The sequence below is a fragment of the Saccostrea cucullata genome, unplaced genomic scaffold (genome assembly GCF_032062105.1).
Source record: "Saccostrea cucullata isolate Sc308-1 unplaced genomic scaffold, CSIRO_AGI_Scuc_v1 ctg1537, whole genome shotgun sequence".
In the NCBI taxonomy this organism is placed as follows: domain Eukaryota; kingdom Metazoa; phylum Mollusca; class Bivalvia; order Ostreida; family Ostreidae; genus Saccostrea; species Saccostrea cuccullata.
The window spans coordinates 121009-146406 of NW_026921202.1; the positions used below are offsets into that span (position 1 = coordinate 121009).

Below are 25398 nucleotides of genomic sequence, written 5' to 3' on the forward strand. Positions count from 1 at the left end.
AGGATTCGCACTTAATCTCTAGCCTTGATCTTCTTCTTCTTTTATAATGAATTGGGACCTTTTACTATGCCTTAATTAGATTGTAATAGATTTTTTGTGGTCTTGCCTTGATTGATAACCGTCAAACAAAGCGTCTTTGATTATGCAAGATTTTCTAGAAGTTCAATATAGACTTCTTTACTTTTTATTTAAAAAGACAGTAATCATTCAACTCTGGCTAGATGATACAGCACGATAAAATGATCTCAACCTTATCAAAAACACATCAGTATTAAAAGTATTTTTTTTACCGCAAGTACATACACGATTAGCAAGATAAATATTATCTAGCGCATTGTTACATGTAAATAATACATGTCAAATACCTGTGTGATGACTTTAATTTTTTTATGCTGGGTATTGGGTAAAAAAAAACATTGAAATTTGTATGAGGCCATTTTAAAAAAGAAAAGTTTCTTTGTTGCTTCTCGAATCAGGAAAAAAGGAAGTATTGTAACAATGTCCGCTTCGTTTTCTTTCAACGATGCACGATATGATAAGATACGCGCACGATTTAATAGCGAAAAACATACCATTTGATAGGAAAACACACAAAAAAATATGGTAAACTCGATACACTCCAGAAAAACGGTTTTTATAATAGGATAACTGCAAATATGGGGGCTATAAAAAAAAACAATTTGTTTTCTGATAACAAATATGTGTACTTTCAAAATTTTGGAAGTAAATTTTAAACTAATTAAAACTAAATTAAATATTTAATGATTAAACAATTGAAAGATCTATGCTTAATTTGTAAAGGAAACTCCCAGATCTTTAATATGAAACTGTAATATATTTATTTCACTTATTAATGATGAACTTCCTATTATTTGTGCATGTGTATAAATTTCGAAATTTACTTTAAAACTTAAATAATCAGTCGTGTTATAACCTAGTTGCTGGATAGAATTTTTTTGAAATTGAGATAGAGATTTAATAGATATTTATAAATAGAGAAATAGAGATTTATTTCTATTTTTCCATGCAAATATATATTGGTCACATACTCTCTTTCCTTAAATAATGTTGAAATTCTACCGTTGATTTTAAAGTTATGAATTTCAAATTAGTGCCCAACACTTTAATACACATGTGAAGGTGAGAGAGAAGAGATTGCTATTAGCTGCTAATTTTATCATTTGTGCACGCGTACTTTTTTTAGCAGTATTGAAGAAATATTGTCCTATTTACGATGAATAAGTATACATGTATCTGAATATGCCAAGCTAAACTATCTAGTTAATGGAACTCCTTAAAGGTTGGTTATCCTGATTAAATTCAGTTTTTTTTTTGTTTTTGATGACTAACAGAAATAGATGGGAATGATTTTTTTTTCTGTCAAAAAGATTCCTCAAATATTTCAAATTAATTAGACCGATGTTCTCAATTACTATAATTAAAAATCAAATAATAGAATTTTTTACGTGTAGTTTTTTCTTAAGTCACAAACCTAAGTGAACTTTTAACACTTGTGTTTTTTTAAATTTGAATTTTCCTTAATTTAAGTGCAAGAGCTAATGCTTTTTCATCCTTTAGATGCCATGCTAAACAAGTTTATATCTTTCAATCTCTTCTATTCAAATTTTGTTGTAATTAAAACTTTGTGAAAAATTGAGACAATGATATTAATACCGAAAGAATTTGATTAAATCATCAAATTCGAGTCCATAATTATGCACACATATTGTATAAGACTTATTATCACAAATTTAACTTTGTTTGATATCACACTATGAATACACGGTAATGCATAACATACAAAAAGAGATTTTGTGCTTGTAGATAAAAAAAGTTCATTCATATTCTTATAAGCGTTTATTCTATATTGTTATATTAAAATAAGTGGCTATTCTTAAAATAACATCCATTCTTCGTCAAAAATCACATTGATATTCTAATACATGTAGTTACTTTTCGATGAGTGCAAATTTGTTAGGAAATGTTTATGGATAAAGTATAAAATTTTATTTTTTGACAATAAACATGAAGTACCGCTTGCTCTGTCTGTGTAATGAACAAATATTTCCTGTAAAATTACATGTAATATAGACGAAGGTTAACTCAGTTCATTTCAAATTGTCAACGTTGTCATAAGACGATTGACGATTGTAAAGGGTGTAAAGAAACTTAAGTTCATTGCACTTTTTTGTGGTATTTCATGTTTTCAGAGTGAATTCTTGCTACTGATTAGGTCTTAACTTTCTTTTGTTGACACTAAGAGGGAACAGGTATTAAAACAGATGATGTCTGGGCAGAAAGCTAGGGATGAAGCAGATTTGTGACATATATTAACCACACATGTCAAAATTTCCTTTCAAATGCTATGCAAAAATTATCAAGTCATTAAAATACTTCAAAATGACAACACTATTCTTTTGAATAAATATCAATCTTTCTTAATTATGTTCATCATATTGTCTGATACAAGAAAAGCTATGAAAAAATAAAAGTAAATTATCCTATATTTTAACTGAAAATGTCCCGCATTTCTGTCACTTGGGAGCTTTAAAGATGTTATTATTTTTCAAATGGAAGAAAAACCTATTTTCTTCCTGCTACAAATGAATTGCTATAAATCTCAAGCACATTCTCCTGATTTTGTCAGACTTGAAAACTCATCTCTTTAGTTAATCGTGACTTTGAATATATTGAAAATATTTCATCATGGAAGGAACTTTCATAGCATCCTTATTGCTGTTTAATCCCCTTTTAAGAATTTTTAACTCGTAAGGGAACGTCACCAAATATCGGTGAAAGGCTTTAAATTTTGAACTTTATTCAGCTTTTAATAAAGGATTAAACGTTCTTTTTCAGAATTTATCGATGTGTAAACTCTGACTTTTTACTCACAAACTGAATAAAAGTGCGAAGCACTTTTATGTTGCAAAGTTGCAGACCGACGACGTCGTCGATTTGGTCTGGTTCGTTCAAACATTTAGGAAGAATATGGGATCTGTAGGATGTAAATATATGGATTTAATGCTGATAAGGCAAGAGTCTGAGGTACGTTTCTTTTCCCTATCACAACGTTACCAACTGAGCTGATATGGCACGTCGAGAAATTGACAGCATGATCAGCGATTTTTTAATTGACACTCGTGATCCGACAGTGACATAAACATAATATTCCCGTCTGTCAGTCTTGTTTATCTCCTTTTTATACATTCATTCATTCATTCATTCATTCATTCATATTTTATTTCAAGTTTCTTGTAATCATATTTTAGCTAAAACAGACTAGAAGTCTCTGTTTTCATTGTTTTAGAACAGTCAAGAAAGTAGTTCTGATTGAAAAAAATTATCGATGCGTAAATTTTTTCTTGAAGTTGTTCTCGTCCAATCAAAAACAGAGAATCAATAAATAAAGTTAAGGTTGGAATTATTGCCATTTATCAATGATGGATTGAAACTGTGCAAACGCCTGCCTTGACACCGGACCTCGGTTCTTAAGGCCTCATCCAAAGGAACCGCAACTCACGACCTTCCTATATATACAGAACAAGCGCTCTTGCGACTGAACTACAGTGACAGTATCATATAAATGACGTTTTTGTCAGTTCATTTCAAATTACTAGTGTTAATATACAAACGAAGGTTTAGTTCATTTCAAATTATCAATATAAACTAGAAACTCTTGTTGCTACAGCAACAAAGAAGGTCTTCCGTTCTCCTCTATTTATCTACATGAATGAGCTTTAATCTATGTTAAAAAGGCATATAATATTTTTAATGATTGTAGGAAAACAAACAGCCGGAGGTGTAACTTACCAAGATTCTTCACTTTACTTTAGACAATTATAGTCTTAATAACATGTACAAAAATCATTTTCAATTTTTTATCACTTCCTGTGACGACCAGAAGGAACGGCGTACGCATTTTACCCTATATTTGTTTTATTCATATAAGTTTAGTGTCTTGATCTGTTACAGTTTAAGAGATCTCGTAATATTATCTTCTCATTTTGAGGACAAATAATCACGTGACCGAAAGTAAATTTTTGAAAAGAGATTTGAGGTTACTCTAGATATTTCAGTCTAAATAACATGTTCTAAAATCATTTCTAATGCTCTTCTTATCAAAAATATTTATGGTATAGTATAATACTAAATTTATGCAGTTTTTCTTCATAATCGGAAGTTGTCCATTTTGTTTCCAGTGGGACTGACATATTTCAAAACTACAAAAAAGATGCTATAATGTATTACTATGAAAGATTCCATAAGAAAACTTTTTATTCATTTGTTCACTTCCTGTGACAACCGGAAGTGACGGTGGACAATCTTTTCCTGACTAGTTTTGCTTACACATCAAGATCTACCACTTGTAAAAGTTTGGTGTCTTAATCTCTTACCGTTTACGAGATCTAGTTATGATAACTTCTCATTTTGAGGACAGGAAATCACGCAACCGGAAGTGAATTTTTAAAGATAGTTGGCGTTACTTAAGACAGTTACAGTCTTAATAACATATCCAAAAATCATTACAAATACTGCATCTATAAAAAATATTTACTGGAAAGAAAAATACTCAAATTATGAAGCTTTTCTCTTATAACCGGAAGTTGTGTTCTTTGTTTTCAGTGTTACTGACTTTTTTCAAAACTACAAATAAGATGCTATTGTGTGATAAAAAAAGTTTCCATAAGGAAAAGTTGAATTTTTGGACTTCTTTGATCACTTCCTGTGACGATCGGAAGTGACGACAGACGATCTTATCCACCATGGAATTGCTCACTCATCAGGATATACCACTTGTCAAAGTTTGGTGTCTTAATCTCTTACTGTTTAAGAGATCTAGCTATAATAATTTCTCATTTTGAGGACAAGAAATCACACGCAACCGGAAGTGAATTTTAAAAAAAAAATAGTTGATGTTAGACATTTGCAGTCTGAATAACATATCCAAAACAGTTGCAAACACTTTATCTATAAAAAAATATATATTGGAAAAAAAATATTCAAATTATTTAGTTTTTCTCTTATAACCGGAAGTTGTCGTTTTTGTTTCCGGTGGAGCTGATATATTTTGAAACTACAAATAAAGTGCTATAATGTGATGCAATAAACGTTCCATAAAAGAAAAGATAAAATTTCCGATTTTTTGACCACTTCCTGTGACGACCGGAAGTGACGCGGACAATCTTAACCCAAATGTTTTTCCCTTTTTGTCAAGATATAATACTCCTAATAGTTTGGTGTCTACATTTCTTACCGTTTCAGAGATATAGCTATAAGAACTATTCACTTTGAGGACAGGAAATCACGCGACCGGAAGTGAATTTTCCAAAGATATTTGACGTTACTGTAGTCATTTGCAGTCTGAATAACACTTCTAAAAATCATTTCGAAAACTTCATCTATAAAAAATATTTATGGGAAAGAAAAATACTGAAAATATGCAGTTTTTCTCTTATAACCGGAAGTTGTCGTTTTTTTTTCCGGTGGGACTGACATATTTCGAAACTACGAGTAAGATGCTATAATCTGATGCTAAGAAACTTTCAAAAAAGAAAAGTTGAAATTTTCGATATTTAAGAACACTTCCTGTGACGACCGGAAGTGACGGCGGACGATCTTAACCCAATTGGATTTGCCTACTTATCAAGATCTATCATCCCTGTAAGTTTGGTGCCTTAATCTCTTACCGTTTCTGAGATCTCACTCGGATTAAATATTTTTGAAAAAAGCGGAAATCGGACATATCTGACGACCGGAAGTGAATTTTTAAAAAATGAAAAAAACGTCTCGAGGTATTTTCATTCTCTATCATCCCTGAAAATTTCAGGAAAATCCGTCCAGCCATCTCTGAGAAATCCTGCCGACAAGATTTGGGGAAAAAAATAATAAGAAGAACTAGAAACTCTTGTTGCTACAGCAACAAAAACGGTCTTCCGTTCTCCTCTATTTATCTGTATGAATTAGCTTTTTAAAAAGGCATATAATATTTATAATGATTACGGGAAAACAAACAGCCGGGGGTGTAACTTGTCGTTTTGTTTCCAGTGGGACTGACATATTTCAAAATTACAAATAAGATGCTATTATGTATTACTTAGAAAGATTCCATGAAGAAAAGTTGAATTTTTTAATTTATTTGATCACTTCCTGTGACAACCGGAAGTGACGGCAGACAATGTTAACCCAAGTGGATTTTCCTACTAATCAGGATCTACCACTCCTTCAAGTTTGGTGTCCTAATCTCTTTTAATCCGTTTAAGAGATGTAGCTATGAAAACTTCTCATATTAAGGACTGGAAATCACGCGACAGGAAGTGAAATTTAAAAAGATATTTGAAGTTACTGTAGACATTTGCAGTTTAAATAACATATCCAAAAATCATTACAAATACATTATCTATTGAAAGTATTTATGGGAAAGAAAAATACTCAAATTATGTAGTTTTTCTCTTATAACCGGAAGTTGTCGGGGTTTTTTTTCGATGAGACTGACATATTTCGAAACTACGTATAAGATGCTATAATGTGATGCCAAAAAAATTCATAAAAGAAAAGTTGAAAAATTCGATCTCTCAGATCACTTCCTGTGACGACCGGAAGTGACGGCGGAGAATCTTAACCCAAATGGTTTTGCCTACTCATCAAGATCTATCAGTCCTATAAGTTTGATGTCTTAATCTCTTATCGTTTACGAGATCTCTCTATGATAACTTCTCATTTTGAGGACAGGAAATCACGCGACCGGAAGTGAATTTTAAAAAGATATTTGACGTTACTGTAGACATTTGTAGTTTGAATATCATATCCAAAAATCATTCCAAATACTTTATCTATAAAAAATATTTATGGGAAAGAAAAATACTCAAATTACGTAGTTTTTCTCTTATAACCGGAAGTTGTCATTTTTGTTTCCGGTGGGACTGACATATTTCAACACTACAATTAAGGTGCTATAATGTGATGCAAAAAAAGTTTCAAAAAAGAAAAGTTGAAATTTTCGATATTTATGAACACTTCCTGTGACGACCGGAAGTGACGGCGGACAATCTTAACCCAAATGGATTTGCCTACTTATCAAGATCTATCATCCCTGTAAGTTTGGTGCCTTAATCTATTACCGTTTCAGAGATCTCACTCGGATTAAATATTTTTGAAAAAAGCGGAAATCGGACATATCTGACGACCGGAAGTGAATTTTGAAAAAATGAAAAAAACGTCTCGGGGTATTTTCATTCTCTATCATCTCTGAAAATTTCAGGAAAATCTGTCCAGCCATCTCTGAGAAATCCTGCCGACAAGATTTGGGAAAAAAAATAATAATAATAAGAAAAAACAGTAGAATCACTATAAGGTCTTCCGTCTGAAACGGAAGACCTTAATAAGAAAAAACAGTAGAATCACTATAAGGTCTTCCGTCTGAAACGGAAGACCTTAATAAAATATTTATCTTCAATCGGTCTTATCCTTCAAAAATCCTATGAATTCATTAGCTAAACGGTACATTACGTTGTCAAATACAATATAAAAACGCATATGCCCAAAAATTGGAATGAAACATGTCAGCAACAAAATAACGACAAAATGGTTAGTATTTTTACAAATTATATCATAATAATGACAATTTACGATTTTTCAAAATGCTGCTTTTCAACAACTTTATTGAAATCATGTGCAGTTCATTCTAAACCTCTCAATATTTTCGTGAACAACTCAGACGGTCATATAAATAAATTATGAAAAACAACAGAAGATATTTTACGCATTACATTTATTAAAGCATCAAAATCAAGTCTATATAATTATGAAAACACAATATGATAGAATGATGTGATTTTTCATAAATAAAATTTGATGTTTCAGGAATGAATCTACACCAGTGCATAACATAAAAAATCTAATTCTCAACGTTGTTAACTTCCTTTTAAAAGATTGGCAAATTGAAGGCTTTGCTTCTGCGGAATAGACATTCTGTGTTGTAAAAACCAATTTTTCTGGAAAGAGAAAGATAATATAGACCAATTTATTTGAATCATCAGGAGAGAGAGAGAGAGGGAGAGGGGAATTTGGTTATGTAAAAAAATCATTAGCGATTTCTATTTTTGCAAAAGTTAAACTTTTAATGCTTTTATTCACATCCATTTTATCTAACACCAATATCTAAAAGTTATCTGAAAGTTACTTTTGTATAAGAGAGAACCTTGTTAAAAAATCAAACATGTATAGATTATATGATAAAAAATTTAAAACTGCACAGCACTTTTTCCTGTTTTGTTTTTATGTATGAGGTGATCGCATGCCATATTGTAATTTGTTTGTCAGTGTTGGTTTTTACATGAAGGTTGGGTCAGTGTGGGATATACATTGCACATGTATAATTGCAAAATATAACAAAAAACTACTTGCCCCTGAGGAAGAAAAAGAGGAATGGATCCAACTAGATAATATCCGGGGTTAGTTGGAGACGGGTATTTTGGATCCTCCACTCGAAAATACTGAACGCATTCTTTCGGGTTATAGGTGACACCTAGTGCTGCAATAGAAATGAGCAGAAATGACCTAGAGCTGTGTAGAGTTAAAAAAAATAATGAATACATTCATAAGTATGTAAAAAAATATATTAAATTAAACAAAGAACAAAAGGATCCCTTAGTTGAATAAATCTGAATTGGAAAAAGAAAGTACAAATTTATTCATCTTCTATTTAATTTGAGAGACCTTTATTTATATATAAAATTGATGTCAGTTATTGAGCGTTTGCTCTTTAGTGGGAGATTTAAGTTTAGTCCTTATGACGTCAAGAATTCGAATTCAACTGCAGGACGAAATCGGTCCTCTGCATGAAACTTGCTCAATTGCCCTGAATACCGATTTTAGAACTGAATTTGCAGTCCTTCTCCGACAAGTGAAAGGGCCTCAAATAAGAATTATGGAAGGGACGTTCACAACGCAAACAATCAATTAACATTTACATGTAATTTATTAAATCAACCGAATATATTTCCTGAAAAGACAACTCTACGACAAACAGAATGTTGGTTTCAAATTTAGATTGAATCATTCTTAACACATTATATTTTTGATTACCATCAGAGTTCTTACCCCATAATATCGCTGAATCAATCTTTTCTATCCGCAAGCAAATTTCTTGTACATCTTTTTTGTTTGAGTGGGAATGCATTAAACGTTTATCTAAAATTAGATTTTTGTTTTTGGGGAAAAAGTTCGGCAAAAATGTGTACCGTGTGAATAGTGTAAATAAAATCAGTGAGGGATCTTTTTTGTGCCAACACTTAATGCAACACGGGACCTTGGTTTATACAATCTCATCCGAAAAGACCGGTCTCTACGTCCCACAGTGGGATTCGAACCGGTGACATACAGGTAAGGATCCACTCCTTACACCGCCACTCTAGAGCAGACGCTCTAACCGCTACGCAATGTCTAACTTTAAGTAAATTCAGTAACTATATATTATATGCTGTAATGGTAAAGATCAGAAAGTGATACGTATAGAGGCTAACTCTAAGTAAATTCATTACTATATCACAACACAATGTACGAAAATTTAATTAAATCTTTTTTTTTCAAATGACGGAGTTTTATTTTTCTCATAAAGTATAAACTTATATAAATGTATACATATATATATATAGAATATATATAAAAAAGTATATCATTTGAATATAGGATTACAAGGATACCTTTACAACACTTTACTGCCACATCTCCGTATCTATTCCTAGGAACTGCCGAGTATCCACTAACAAAACCATTGTTCGGGCATTGGTAAGGACGAGGTAAAAAGATATTAATATCTAATGGTAGAATATTAATAAATTTAGTTATGAAATAAATAAGTACTTTGCACTTGTATACTGATAATATTCAACACTTGAACATTTAACATTGTGTCGTATTGAAAAATATGTGTTTTAAGTATTCAAAATTTTCTGTTCGGTAATTTTTCGCTTAATCTCATCAGTATAATTTCTACAGATTAAATATAACGTAATGCGAATAGTTACTTATCATTATACACTCTTCGATGGGCCCCAGTGGCGGATCACAATTTGGAATGGATACTCCAAAACAAGGTCGGAATGAAACTGGGCTGCCATTAGCGCAATAGTTGTCCTTATCAAAATGTTGAGAGAAAGTTACACCTGTATGTATATGAAAAAGAAATAAATTAAATACTGTAAATCTACAAGCTCTTTTTTTCTCATGAATGTCGAAGATTTAGGTAGGAAAAATAAATAAATTTATAGAAATGATGCAACCATTTCCTACACAAAATCGCATGTACGTCAGGAACTTCTGTGAAACCGAAGCCTACCATAATATTTATTTTTTCCAAAGGGAATTGTTATATATTGAATCAAGAAAGTGAAAATGAACAGTGATTTGTACATGTACAATATGTATCACGTTCTGTATATAGCCCTTATGTGAGATCTAAAATTTAGGCGCCAATTGGCTCTTAACCAAAAATATTTCGTCGCCAATCCAAATGTTTAGTCGGCAAGTAAATTTTTGTTAAGCGTTAATTTAAAAACTAATATTAGTCAATATATAGAGACATGTCCATTCCTAAGTTTTAAACTTCGTTTCTGCTCCTTATAAAGAATTTTTTTTTAAATTTCTGTAATATGACGATCACCAAGTCAATTCTAAATGATCGCCAATTTGACGACTTTCAGAAAAATTGTAGGGGCCTATCACAATTTTTAGGCGCCATAGCGACTAAATTAGTTGCAAATTAGAGCCCTGGTTTAGCCTTTAACACCGTGTAAAATGCTAAAGAAAACATATCTTTTTAAAAATTCTGTTCAGGCATTTGTGACCTGGTTACCTTTTATATCAGGTTTAGACATTCCCTTTTTAGCAAAAAAAAAAAAAAAAAGAAAGAAAAAAGAAAGAAAGAAAGAAAGACATTTTTTGGAAAAACTTACAAATGATATGGGAATGATTAACATTTGATTAAGGCGTCTGAGGATTTAAGAATGACGGGTAATGCTTTCGAAAAATCTTTTTTTTTTGTCAAGTATATATATAGTATCTACAAACATAGCTTAATAAAAATATCAAAACAAAACGTTGGGTAAATCTGTTTCTTTTTACGCTTGGGTACATGTTATATGACCTTTCTGTCATGAGATCGGGTTTTAAATGATAAAAAATAATTTTTTTATCAAATAAATCCTTGAATCGAATATACTCTGATCATAGAGACTCGTCAAAAATCAACTTGTGAACTTTGGAAAGTGTAATTTTGCTCACATTAAAGATTTACCATGCAAAGAAAAATATGTTAGACTTTTAAACTTTTGCTCTATTTAAGCAGAATGATTAAATGTATGCTGAATATTCTGGAAAGAAAATGACAAGAGGGCATCTATGATACAGATTTATAGGTACAAGTATTCCCAAAAGAAAAATATATAACTGGCCTTCTTTATACTGAATGTTTAAATTTTTTGCTGTATTTTCACAATATGATGGTGGAGTTCATGAAATTTAATTGTATAAATACTTTACTTCCAGCATAAAACATGTCCTGCACAAAATAATTCTTGTGTAACATGCCAGTAAAAATGGGAATTCAATTTTAAAGTTACCCTACAAATTTCAAAAGAAAATGTTTTCTTTAAAACAAAAAACTGCCGCCACTAAATATAGTTCCTCATTTCATGCCTTTTTTACGAAATTTAATGCGAATCAAACTTATGCAGAAGCAGATCCATTTGACATAATGGAAAGTGTCTGTATACATATTTTAATGATTAACAAAATTTTCCTTAATTTTCCACTCAAAAATAGCATAAGTACCTATAGCTGACCACCGACAAGTGGAATTTGACTAAATTTTGCTATTACGCATGCGTCAGAATTTAATTCGAATTAGCTTCGCTTAGCGTTCACACGGAGCTAATGCGAAGTAATTTAATGCGCAGTAAACTAATTCGAATTAAACTAACTCGCATTAAATTCTCCGTGTGAACGCTAAGCGAAGCTAATTCGCAGTAACTTTACGTTTTAATCGAATTAAACTCTCCGTGTTAACAGGGCATAAATCGCCTTTTCTCAAGGGTATACACTTAATAGATCTAAATCATTTTTTGAAAAGTTAGTTTCCTTAGTTTGAAAAGTGCTGCAGCTTTCCGGAAATATTTAATAAATGCTTTGAATAATGATAAAGGTCACACAGATTTCAACTTGAGCTTCATTTCTCGAAATTTATACTTATAAAATGCTAATTTGAACTCTTAATAAAGCACAGCACTTGTCCGAATGTACTAAGCATAAATATATATGAGCCGTTCCAAGCAAAAACCCCCCTTATAGCAAAAATTTTCGAAAATGACTTTTTTCTTGAAAAATGATGTAGAACCTTAGTTGAATATAACCTGTAAATATTACAGGTGTATCTTGCTCCGTTACGGATTTACAGTTATTCAAAGTATGCATCATTTATACGACTGACGTAATATTTTAAAACGTTTCTCTTGTAGCAACGTCGACGTTATAACGACGTAATAAAAACATGAATTACTTATACGCAATAACTTGTTCTAAGTAAAAACCCCCCTTATGTGATTTTTTTTCAAAAATCATTTTTTTTTTATGTTTATTGAATGAATACACTGTAAACATTATTTTCTAAAAAAAATATGAATATCATACGATCATTTGTTTTTATTTTATACGCCATGAAAAACAATAACTTTTGTTCATTTTAATTTTGATTTCATTTTATTTTTTATAACGTGGCCAAGAGGCTTTCACTCTTCTGGAGCGGGGCAGGTCTGGTCTTGGGCGGATGGTCGCACAAGATGCCTGACAAAACGGTACAGGTATCTCTGCCTCTCCTCCGTGATACCACCAGTGGCTAACTCAGCGGGTAAATCCTCTAAAGTTGATGCGGGTGCCCCTGGTATAAGAAGATTCACCTTGTTTTCTTCTGAATCGGCGCGTCGTTTCACAAATACACATCCCGGAGCATGGGTGCTGAATCGAAAGTGTTGATACTGCTGGATTCCCTTACAAACATAAAGCAATGAATAAAAATAAATGACAATTTTAAAATTATTTTTATTACACTTGAAATTTTGGTTGGCTTTAATTAAAGCTTAAAAAGTTTGTAAAATTTTCACCTGTAACTCGCTTAACTTTTATAAAAATGAAAGAATACCTTAAGTGCTCTAAATCGCAGCGATAAGTAACTTTTCCAGTCCCTCCATACCCAAGAATCTTCTGCTGAGTATTTAACAACTGTGTTTGACTTAGAGGATTGCTCTATTACTCTGGCAATATCTTCTTTTGTGTCACAATCTGATCGTCGGTAGAGTTTTTTTATTTGTCCAAAACCAGCGTCAACCAGGCATCTTAATGAAAATATAATAGTTTATGTTATTGTGCTATCATATCTATATATAAACATGTAGATGTTGTTTAGTGTTTAGTACCATTATGTTATTTTCTTAACAAAACAGGTCTCAATCTTAATACATATGATAAAAAAAATATAAAGGATAGAACTTTACCTTGTGTGACCCGGTATTTGAAGCATGAAACTGATGTTCTTGTGCAGTCCTACCAAGACCCGCCAACAGAAGTAACCTATGACAAATCTGTTTTTGTTTTGGCCTATTTAAAGATATAAATAAACAGAATTTTAAACCTAATATCAATAATTATTAATTGTCAGTTATTTAAAGGCAATTTAATAAATGTTTACCTCCACAGTTGTTTGCATGAAGGATGCAATTTACTTCACCCAGTCCATAAGTTTGAAAAGCGTGGTGAATCATGGAAATAACTGAATTCGGTCCGTGAGCCAATGAACCATCAGTCCCTTCAAAATGTAAACATGTGTCTTATTAAAAGAGTTCAGAAAGGACCAGAGAAAAATATTGCATTAACTTTTTAAACGATAATAAATGCATGTTAAGGCAGGTTTCATAATTTACCAATTGTTTCATCTTCATCCATCATGTAATTCAGCTGTTTAGAGAGTCCATCAAGTCGTACCCCGAAGAGATGTATTTTTCTTGGTGTTGTAAAGTAGAGTTGTCCAATTTGTCTGGCATGATGTGGCAATATAAGAGACTGTGCGAAATCGAATGTATAATGCACCTTCAAAAAGTTTGAAGCTTGATGTTGGATTGGTCCATCTGGGCGGACGTAGCCTTCCAATTCTTCCTTGGATTTATGGACGCACTCTTTATAAACCTCTCTTTCGCTTCTGGCTTCTTCAATATGTGCAAGGTATACCCGTGTTGCCTCCACTTTCTCCTCTTCTGATCTGGCATCTTCCACGGCTTTCCTGTGAGACTCGCACTTAAAACAAACATCATCTTTTGGAGTGCTTACTCTTATGTGCGGCAGAAGTTTCTTCCAAAGATCATAAAATACTGAACTACCCACAAATTTGTCCGGTGAAGCGCTTTTGTAGACCTCATACACATGTTTCTTTGTATGTGAAGCGGGCAGGTATATGGGTGGGTCTTCATCTCTTCCTCTAGGGGCGGCAGGTTGGGGGAGACAATAGTCATCTGCATAAGTGGTAATAAAGGACTTTACTCGTTTATATTCTTCAAAATCGAAGGAATTGGGCTCATAGCTCTTCTGCCGGAATTCCCATGAGTACGAGGAGTGATTCCGTTAGTAACGACATGTTTTGCAATGTTTTTTAGCATTTCTTCTCCAATATCGTAAATAATCCGGAAGGCAGCAACACATACATCAGTTCCATTGAAGCAATAACAAAAGCGATGTCGCTTGATATCATCTTGATTTTTCTTCATCGTTGATCCATTGACCTTGATGGCCCCCATGATATGCATGTCCTTCTCTGACTTAGAGAGTTCCCTGACATTCAGAATATGTTCTATCACCAACTTTCTTTCTAATTGTTCTAAACATTTTTTCGAACATGGACATCCTAACGCTAATTTCTCAAAATCTTCTGCTGATAAACTTTCCGATAAAATTTCTGGATTTAAATCATCATCGGAATCAGTGTTATTTAATACTGCATTATTTACATCTGTATTGACAAGGAAAGACGATTTTCCAAAATGCTCTTCAATTAACTCGTTTAATTCCTGTAGCAAAGAAGTTTTAAAATTATATTAAAATTAATAGACCTCAGGTTTTTAGTCAGTATCATTTTTTTCAAAAAAATTTTTTTTTGATAAGTATCAAGTACATTTTGAAAATATTGCTTAATCATTTTAAAGGAGAAATGGTACATTATATTACAATTTTCCCTTTTGTTATGCATGATAAAATTTGATATTCCAATTCTTAAGAAAAAAGGCAACGTGTCAACTTAGATTTTGTAATATGTTTTTTTTTTAAATCCTTAAATATGCCCTCTTTCTAAATATAAAATAATTATAAAATCTTTTTGTTATTTAAAACTGATATTTATTGAAAAATAATACAAATTTACATTACAAAATTTAGTATTTTTCAAGCAAGACCAGTTCACAAATAAACAAAAAATATTCAAATATGTATATTTATAAAATAAAAATAAAAACTACATCAATTAAAATAAAAAAAAAATCTACTTACACAATAAAATTTTTTATCATATAATCAAAATTCAAAGTTATTGAAATTGAAAATCATACTGAGTCGATTTCGATCAGATAACCATTAAACTCTTCGGGATATGTGTGACCGTAGTCTACAATTTTTACCTAGTACGGTTCACCATACAAAATCACAGCAAATTATTTTTAGATATTGTAAACAAAGGCTTCGTACAGCAGTTACGTTAAACAGATGTAAATAATATGTTTTACCACCCTTTATCGTACTTAAATTCTTTGTTTTATAAGGACATGTTTCCATTTTTTTCAAATTTATTCCGAAAATGTCATGTTAAATGTGTTGAGCATACATGTCTCATGTAAACTGACATTGTTTGTAAGAACAGATGAACTTACGCATCGTATAACCATGATACATTATTTTTTGTGGCTTAACTTTAAGATTGCTTCTTGGAGAAAGAAAATTATTACATGTAATTGCAATTCTTGTGTATAATGTAAATCTAAACTAAACAAAGTCTATCGCTGATTTCTACGCGATACAGTCAATGTTACGTACTGAGACTACTGACTAAATTCTTGCAAGTATGGTGAGTAGGCGGTGACATGGAAGATACGCCCGGTTTGCCGAGTATTTTAAATAGACAAATATAGTTCTAAATACAAAGTTCCACTTAAAAATACATGTATAATAAAACTTCCACTGTATATCACATTACCTGAAATTCGTCCATTACATGTAGCTGATTTTTCTCTTGGAACTGCTAGTGTTTACTTCTTGCTTGTAGTCTGCAAGCGTTTTATTTTTCCCGAAAAAATTACGTTACGTTTTTGCATTGTGATGTAAAATATAGTTTAACGTCATAAGGGGGGTTTTTGCTTGGAACGGCTCATATAATAGTTTAGTTTTATTCGCTAAGATGTTGTATCAATATTCTATTATCTCAAGAGTTTTTTTTTTATTTTTATATCAACAATTATTCACTTTTTGGTTTGATTATGGGGTTCCCTATATAAAACAAATGAACAATTTTTAAAAAAAAATAAAATATATTTTTATTTGAAAGAAAATAACTTCTTTACGCGACGTAATTCTGGAAACATTTAGCAAACGAAAATTAACATTTGACATTCCTTTTCCATTCGTTAAGAACATAATTAAACTGTGAGAAATATGATTTTTTTTATAATGAAGTTAGATAAAGGGTATTTAGAAACTGAAGAAAAAATGAGGAGATATAAGCTCTATTGGACTGTTATTGGGAGCGCTGGCTGTTGAAGTTGCCAATCTTACTGATGAACAATTCAGAAAGGTTATCTTTCAAGTTATAGAGTGAGAAGAAATTCATTAAGATTTCGAGAGATGATATTGGTTCCAAAAAAGTGCATTCCTGCTGAAAGCATTTAAAGAATAGGTCAGGTGCGAAATGGCTCCATTACCGTTGATGAATATAAAATAGCAGATACATACAACAAAAATAAAACAGATTCCTAAAACCCGGCAACACTACATCAATGTAGCCTGATGAAACTATGCTTGTTCTGATATTTTTATCTTTATTATTTTTTTTATCTATCACACACTCTCTTGCAATCGAAACTAAGCGTGTGGTTGTATCATTTAGAGAGTACAGCATATCTTAATGTATTGTCTGCTGTTCTTTTTCTCTTCATTCGTAGTTTTATCTAATTAAACTGCAACAAAAACCACCGCCTGAATTCAATTACAATCATTCGAGTACAAAAGTATGTATTCTAAAGATAAAAAGGCTTTATTTCATCCAATCACTATATCACATGAACAATATCGGAATTCATTTGAAGCAAAATTTACTCAAAAAGTTTTATATAAGAAGAAGGGAGTGGTTGATGCTTCCTTCAGTCGGATATTTAGGTAACCCGGCTAAGTATTATCAATTAACAGTAGTTACTTCTATTAATGTGTTTACTCTATATATTCCAAGATAAAATGACAAAAAATATACCACAGATTCGAAAACTTGTTTTATAATCGAATTGTCAACAGAAACAGACCTTTATGTTTATCTAATAACAAAAGTTTATTATAATGCAAACATTAGAATTATGTTTGTTTGCCATCTCCCCACTCTGGATTTAAAGCTTGAGGCGGTAGTTTAGAAACACATCGTCAGAAAAATTAAGTAATCTCTACCAGGCGTTAGAAACGTTTTGATTCCGGCCGTTTAATGCAGTAGGTCGGGATAATACAACAAAACAATTTGTGTATTTAACTATGGCCTTTCACTGAACTTTTGTCAACTTTCCTTTACTGTGTAGCAATATACTATATTTACCTGAAGAAAGGGTGTATGTCTTTCGCTTGAGTGCATAAGCGAGAGGATTCCTACATAATATCTGAATGGGAAGCAAACAGAAGCAATCTTTTGCCAAACAAATTGACGAAGCAAGATTATGAGACTTGTTGAAAGTCGTCATATTGGGAGTTCTTTAGTCCGTTATTTATACACTGAATTGACGACGGGGTTTTTTCCCCGTCATTTCCTGAATATGACAACGAGCACAAGGCGGGTGTGACCGGTCGGCAGGGGATGCTCAATCCTCCATGGCACCTGATCCCACCTCTGATGTTTCGGAGGTCCGTGTTTGCTCTGCTCTTATTTTGTATATTGGTTAATGGACTTTTAGATTGAATACTGTTCGTTATCTCCATGTCCTTCTTGGTTGATAAAATGTCCTTGTCAGGAAAAATAATCTATCATTGAATCAAAACTGAGATATGGTTTTATACTAATTCTTAAGTCATTAATTTCAGTCTGATGTGCACAGGGATTTTCCAAATTAATCAGGAGCACACAGATTCTCTGGTCGACACACGGACCTTGTCAGCAAAACCAATCTATCATTTTGTGAAAACTGACAATTTTTCTCATGATTATTTTATGCCATCATTTTCACTCTGAAATTCTTAGGAATTTTCAAAACATTACGAGGAGAACACGGTGACTTAAAAATGTCCATATGGAATCCTTGCTTGTTGTACGTCTCACTATTTTAATTGTATTTTGGAAGAATTTGAATTTAGTTCAAACTCTTTCAAAGGAAGATCTTCGCAACATTAAATTTCATTGTTTCTCTATTTTAATCAACTGGAAACTAATTGTTAGAAGAGTTCGATCTTCGCTTTGTTAAATTCATGGATTCCTAATTTTCATTTAAAAATCTTACAAAGATTTATTACTGATTGCGAGAAATGCTGTATTCTTCTCTCCTTACAACCAACAATAGGGGTTGTCAAGGAGGAACTTTAGTCCAACAGTGTCACAGCATTAAGCATAGAAGCATAGAAGTGGATCATTAAGAGCAGAAGAACTTTCAAATTTCTTCAAAAGTCTCTATTATCAACTCTGACTTTTACATTTTTTAATTAATTCCTCAAAATAAATAAAAATCAAGACTTTTTGATATGATGAACCACAGCTGCATCAATAAAAGCGGAACCTTGAGATAAGTCATCAGTAGCACTGCTTTGTTAAAAGGACTCTAATCATTCAGACAGGTACTCTGAAGTTGAATATAAAAAGATGAGGCATTCTTCACTAACATTAGAAGTCTTCGGAGATCAAGTTCTTTCTCATGAAATGGTTCGAACTCTAAATGGTACTTGTTGTGTTTCTTTATAAGCGCGCCATTTTTATGCAAGTTTAAAGTAGAATTTATTTAAAAACGTCTGTAGGACAAGAGAAAAAAAAAAAAACTCTTGCTGTGGCTTAAATTCAAAATTCACATATTCTGGTTATCGACGATGTTTGAATTTATTTATAATAGTGGATTATAGAAAGGTTTATTCTTATCTCGACTCGATTTATCCCAGTCGTCAACTCATTTCATTTGCTCTTATTTTGTATATTGTTGAATGTACATTGAGATTGAATACTGTTCGTTATCTCCATATCCTTCTTCAGACGAATGAAATATCAAGTCTCGATCGGACTCGAACCCAGGGACCTGGTGTACCATGCAAGCGCTCCAACCACTGAGTTTTTCAGACCTTGTATATTTACTGGCTTTGACGTATCTTTGAACTTTGAACTTGTGACATTAAAATTAAAGATATTAGAGAGAGATTTTGCCAAGCTTACTCCTTTCTGACTACAAAGGATAAGGGCAATTTAACAACTAAGTGATATGAGCTTGTTCTGAGAAATAATAATTTTTAAAGCGAGGTTTCTCACTAAAAAGTTGAACATTGTCTACTAGATCTACACAGAGGGCTGACGGTGCATATCACTCATCAACAGGGGATGGTTTCTTATCTAATGTTCCTTTGAACATACAGGGTTCCTTGTTTGATTGCTCTTCATGGTTTTCATTCTGATATGTTGGGATTTTTCTGAAAATTAATCATTGTTTGATAACATCACCCTTTATCTTGTTACTTGAGCCCACACCTAATGTTTATAGTGATCCATATTCACTCTGCTCTATATTTCTCTTGTTTCAATGCACTTCTGAACTTCCTTAGGCTTCGTTATCTTATCAATTTGAGAACTTGCATTACAGACCTAGCCCGTTATCCATAGATGACCCCACATTACCAACTATCGTGGATGATCCACTTACTTTATAAATATGTGTGAAATAAAATTGTTTAATATAGATTTAAAAATATCTAAAAGATTCTAAATACAGAGGGCCTTACGTGGTACATGTAATTAGTGCCCACCCACTGACGTCACACACAAACATAGCAGGACCAAAACAGCCGCATGTTACTGGGAAAAAGTCAGTTTGACAGTTGAAGTAAATGAACTTAATATCAATAATATTAACTTGTCACAGAGCGGTAGAATACACAGAAGGAACTACATTAGAGTAAATGTAATTTCAGTATTTAGGAATATCAAAATGTATATTTGTTTTGACTCAATTTCATTTTAAAAAAAACTACCCTTGTAAAATTAACATAAAATACGGCGAAAGTGCATTAAAAACTTATTTGTCATTTTATTTCCCCGCAATGTTTATTTGCGTTATTTAACTTTCCGACGTCACAAACGGCTTTTCAACGTTACGACCGGCTATTACGTTTATCAAGCACGTCAATACCGAAGGGCGCTAAATTCGCATTAAATATGAATGAAATAAACAATAATGATTCATTATAACGCGCGGTATTCAATTTGTCGGCACGGCCAGGTGTGTTATAGGACCGAAGACATCCCAAAATATGAATTCAATGCTTAAACAAACACATTTTATTTCAGTATGATGACATTGCGATGACATAAGATTATCCGTTTTATATCTAAATTTGAGGGAAAAAAAACAATTAAATTGAGGAACGCTTTAATAAATGTTTAAATGATAATATGTGTAATTAAAACAATTTGTTTATAATTATTAAACGAAAATAAATATTTATTAAAAAGGATTCTCAATCATTTTCAAGTAATATGTACAATATTCTTAATATAATTATAAAACATGCATAGACTTACATGCATCACAAATAAACCCAACTGAAAACGGTATATACATGAAGAAAGCATATTAAATTTAACAGTGTTCTACAATAATTCTTAAAAGATTCAAGAACATTCACTTCTTCCTAAAATGTCAAATCATGTGGAAGAGAGTTTATTCTTAACAATGTTGCTTTCTGAAGTTCGTGCAATGATATTTGTTGTAGGGAATATCGATAAGACCGGAGAGATCCCGAATAGTCACCACAGATTTGTTGACAGATTCCGAGTATTTGCCAAGAAATATCTCTGAGGTCAAGAGGTACATAAACCCCGTCATCATAGAGAAGCAGAGTCTGTAGATCCTGTAGAGATTGTTGTGACGTCACTGTGTCACCCAGTCTGTGGTGATTCAGTATAAACAACATGCGTAACATCACTAGAGGTGGGATTTGTAATAAAGTCACACCATGCTTCTTACTCATTCCCTGTTCTAGCACTAATTCATCAATGTAACTGTACTGATTACAAATGACAATATCTTGCAATATTACTCTTCTCATCTTAGTACCAAGGGTATTCCTTTCCATGCAGTGCCTGTACATTTCTACATTAACATGATTATCATACATAACATACGGCAATAACATGCTAGCCTGTGCTTTATGTAAACAACTGAGTGAGTCTTCATACCTACGTGTTCTGTAGAAGTACATAGCAAGATACAGAATGTCAGATAAACAACCAAACCTACACGAATGTTTTAGCAATGAAGTTACTTTTGTCATATAGAAAACCTTATTCCGGGTTTCATTTTGATTAATTCTACACTGTAAGAACATGGCAGTACACCGTACCACCTCTGATGTGATACATTATAAAGAGACTTTTTTATAGGATTTAACCCTTATCCCGATCATATTCTATATCTGTTTCATGTAAACTGCAAATTCCTCAAAACGACTAATTGCTTGATTAAATGTAGATAATTCTGTAAATAAGCTTATATCTAATTCAGTGGTAGATATAATACTGTTCTCGTCTGTCTGGACTCTCAATGTTTTGTTTAATATAGCAATACTGAGGTGATGTCGGATTGTTTCACTCATTAGTAAGCATGATATCCCCTTACTATACAAATCATACAACTGACAGAACAGTGAGGTTTGCACAGAACCAGTGACTTTCATTCTAAACATGTTGTTTTGTGGAATAAAAAAGTTTGGACATTCCCCAGTATATACCATGTATATCAATAATTTAAAGCTTTCCCAGAAACAAGTCAATAAGTTATCAGGTGTCCAGGACAAAGACGTATTCTTCTGTATGACCCAAAAGACAATAGTTTTTATGAAATAAGAGCAGAGACCGGACGTATTAGGCTGACAATTAATTACTTTCAGAAAAATTTTGAAGAGACCATAACACAAAAACTGACAATGATTCATTGAATAAAGCTTGAGAGAATGAAATTCTCCATTCTAGTTTGTTTTCAGGTGTGCTTCCGATCGGAACAACATGAAATCCTCCGCTTAATATTTCTGATACAACTGTTTGATTCGGCCATCCCCGTTGACGGCATCTCTCTATCCACGGTAGTGCTGACGTTGGCCAGTCATGTGACTTGAAACAGAAAGCACCGTCAGTTTCTAAAGCTTGGAGTATGGAATAGGAAGAACAAGGTCCATGAGGGACAGCAGTACGAATACCATAGGTATTTAAGGATCGCAAATAGTTTTCTCTGAATATTGTACTTGAAATATATATATTGTCATTCATTACTACACAGGACGAAACGGTTTCTGCATTATTGGATTGGCTTAACAGGCTAAGTCTGGTAAAACCAGGTGGTAGATCATCACACTCCATCAGAATCACAGTGTGTTGTGGATTACGGTAGAGACTGACCCGGGAAAGATCACATATCACCTTGTGGTCTGGAGGCCATAACATCCAATCCTCATCAGAAGTCCTCAGTCTGAATCCTTCACGTCTACTCCCACTCTGTATTCTGTCAAGTCTGCTCATGATGTACACAGGTTTTCTCACTGCCTCCTCAGTGTCCATCACTTCTCTCCTTATCCTCACTTCTGTAGGAGTCCCTACTTCATACATAGTCCTACGTACATCACTTCTGATAGGCGAGCTAAGTGATTCATCCCGATATATTATGAGAATCAAAAGGTGCACGTCTGAAAATTAAATGATTTCATGCATAATTTTTGTCCTTTTAATTTCTTCAATATATAGAAAAGGTGCTTATCTATGAATCATTGTTTTAATTGGCGTTTTGTTTTGTTTTCACTATGCAATATATGGAGATAACAAAGGGCTCAAAAAATGGAATGTTATCAATCTTTGTAACAGATACGAACACATTACTTTAATGAATAAACCTTATTATATTTTATATTGAGATAGAATAAAATATTATAAAATAATATATCTAAGCTTTAGTTTTGTAAACACTCTATAATCAGTTAATAAAACAAACAATGAGCACAATACGAACAGTTGACAAAATCAACAGAAGCACGTAGATTAAGTGACAGGGTAATGGTAGGCATACATGATTTATTAGGAGATATCGAACAATATTATTTAAGGAATGCATGCACTGAGGTTGTGAAAAACCTATTTGTCATCTCCCTCGGGAGATGACACATTAAGATTGTATGCCGGAAGTAAAGTCCTAGTCTAAGCCTCCATAAATTTTTCGGGAATACTTAATGTTTTACAATATCTCAAGTGAGAATCTACACAAGGAGTTCCAAGTAGCCTGTAAACTGGTTTTCTTTTAGAAGAACTAGCTTAGAAGTGTGTGATCTACTTTCGGTTTAGGCCTATTTGCCTTGAAAGCCAGGGAAAATTTAGAAAAGAGTACGATGCTTATAAATATCTAAAGTTTTGGTGTGTCGTATATATATTGATCCTCAATACTATGCCTTATTAAATTGGTAAGCCCCACAAGGAGAACTGACAATGACGTGATTTCTATATATAGATTTGTAGTTGTATCCATCGTTAAATTACTGCGTGGAACCTTGCCCCTCATTTTTCATAAAAGTGATCAAAACGTAGGTATAGGTGGCTTCTTTTGAAAGGTTTAAAAACTGGTACTTAAGCTACTTGGGTCTAGGAATAATATTTGGACTGCTCTTGCTTATGTTAAAATACCTGTCAGATTAGTTTTCTGTTTGCTGAATCAGTCATTCGGGAACTTCAGGTATAATAATCTATATATTCATTGCATTAAAATTTTTCCCTTTCTGTTTTATTTCTTTGACATTATTGATACCAAAGAGATGACATTTCAGGCTTTCTGGAAAACCAAACTTGTTCATCTTTTAAATCTGTCAATTAGTAGACTAATATCTTTACAAATTTGTAATAAAACACTACCTACCGGTACCTGTTTCCTAAACGTCCTGATAAGATATCTTTTATCAATTGGAAATATTCAACCTTAAATGTACTTTCGGTTTGTACTATTCAGCCCTTTACCTGTACTCTATTTCTGGAAATGAATGCCAAATCTGTATCACTGTTCTTAGTTATAAAATAATATCGATTTCTTATAACGTAGATCCCATTACTAGTAATTCGAGAAAACATTATTTGATATTTCACTAAATTGAATCTTTAACTGACGAAAGAAGATTTAACTGACGAAAGAATAGAAGTATTTTGACGGAAAATATTTAAGTTTTTTTTTTTAACATGAACACTGAAGTTTATATTTCATTATTATAATATTTCAGAAAAAAAATGTCGCCATGCTTAGACAAATCATAAACAAAAAAATCGCTGATACCTTGTATAAATCTTTATAAAAAAGTGCACATACCAAGACACAGTTTAAATTAAGTATCCTTAAACAACTCCAATATAATATTTTAGTTTTATTCGCTAAAATGTTGTATCAATATTCTATTATCTCAAGAGTTTTTCTTTAATTTTCATATCAATAATTACTCACTTATTGGTTTGATTATGGAGTTCTCTGTATAAAACAATTTTTTTAAAAAATGAAATATATTTTTATTTGAAAGAAAATAACATCTATACGCGATGTAATTCTGGAAACATCTAGCAAACGAATGAACATTTGAAAACTCTTTTTTCCAATCGTTAAGTACATTATTAAACTGTGAGAGATATGACTTTTTTCTATAATGAAGTTAGATAAAGTGTATTTAGAAACTGAAGAAAAATGAGGAAATATAAGCTCTATTGGACTGTTATGGGGAGCGCTTACTGTTGAAGTTGATGGCCTACTTATACACAAGGTCAATGAACGGAAGCTCTTCTTCGATATAAATATTCAGCTTAACATTTAATTAAATAAGAATAACGGGTTAATTTAATGAGAACAAACTTTTGACCTTGAA

General features: G+C 32.3%; 2 protein-coding genes across 2 annotated transcripts; both read right to left on the minus strand.

The window, feature by feature from the left end:
• Positions 1–7817: 7817 nt before the first annotated feature.
• LOC134259468 (uncharacterized) lies at positions 7818–10874 on the minus strand. The gene is made up of 4 exons (XM_062742044.1): positions 10853–10874; positions 9702–9815; positions 8404–8530; positions 7818–7991 (listed from the first exon to the last, which is right to left on the minus strand). Exons 1-4 carry the CDS (start codon positions 10872–10874, stop codon positions 7922–7924), a joined length of 333 nt encoding a protein of 110 aa, XP_062598028.1. The 3' UTR covers positions 7818–7921.
• Positions 10875–12782: 1908 nt separating this feature from the next.
• On the minus strand, positions 12783–24447 carry LOC134259469 (uncharacterized). The gene is made up of 10 exons (XM_062742045.1): positions 24414–24447; positions 22446–23199; positions 21705–21757; positions 21334–21506; positions 14651–15107; positions 13971–14555; positions 13739–13855; positions 13545–13647; positions 13193–13385; positions 12783–13040 (listed from the first exon to the last, which is right to left on the minus strand). Exons 2-10 carry the CDS (start codon positions 23120–23122, stop codon positions 12783–12785), a joined length of 2616 nt encoding a protein of 871 aa, XP_062598029.1. The 5' UTR covers positions 23123–23199; positions 24414–24447.
• Positions 24448–25398: the final 951 nt, after the last annotated feature.